The 619-nt window shown below is 65.9% G+C and overlaps 1 protein-coding gene across 3 annotated transcripts in view; it reads left to right on the top strand.

Moving 5' to 3' along the window:
• GRN (granulin precursor) overlaps positions 1-619 on the top strand; it is a 15,790-nt gene that overhangs the window by 12,833 nt on the left and 2,338 nt on the right. For all 3 annotated transcript variants that reach the window (XM_024205033.1, XM_024205030.2, XM_024205032.3), the window contains one exon: positions 92-325. In XM_024205033.1, the coding sequence (XP_024060801.1) occupies positions 92-325 (234 nt within the window). The remainder of the gene's footprint in view (positions 1-91; positions 326-619) is intronic.

Below are 619 nucleotides of genomic sequence, written 5' to 3'. Positions count from 1 at the left end.
CTGCGGGTCGGGGTTGCGAAGCACCCAGTTGAGGAAGGGGGGGGGGGTGCATGTTGTGGTCACACATGCTGAGTCTCCTCCCCCCGCCCAGGCTGTGTGCTGCCAGGACCACCTCCATTGCTGCCCCAAGGGATACACGTGCGACCCGGCGGGGGAGTGCCAGCAGGCCCTGCTCTCTGTGCCCTGGGCACCCAAGGCTCCAGCTCACATTATTGCCGCCGCCCAGAGCCGAGGCGTGAAGTGCAGCCAGACGGTCAGCTGCGAGGATGGGCAGACCTGCTGCAAGAGCGGGATGGGCTCCTGGGCCTGCTGCCATCTGCCAAATGTGAGGGCGGGGAGGGGGGCTGTGCCTGTGCAGGTGCACTGCCCACCCCTGCCACTAGGTGTCCCCGAGGGGCACCGGAATGGGGTGGAGTGGGGTGAGGCCCTGGCTCCTCACAGCCATGTTTGTGCCCTGTGGCTGTGCTGTGCCCTTCCTCGCCCCTTGGCCTGAAGAAGGATGTCTCTAGGGCTTAAAGTGTGAGCCAGGACTCCTGGGTTCTCTCTCCGGCTCTGGGAGAGGAGTAGGGTCCGGTGGGTTAGAGCGGGTCGGGAGCCAGGACTCCTGGGTTCTCTCTCC

The sequence above is a fragment of the Terrapene carolina genome, unplaced genomic scaffold (assembly GCF_002925995.2).
Source record: "Terrapene carolina triunguis isolate 2854851 unplaced genomic scaffold, T_m_triunguis-2.0 Scaffold495, whole genome shotgun sequence".
NCBI lineage: Eukaryota > Metazoa > Chordata > Testudines > Emydidae > Terrapene > Terrapene triunguis.
The sequence above is the reverse complement of the archived record's forward strand: the minus strand, read 5'-3'. Positions and strand labels throughout refer to the sequence as shown.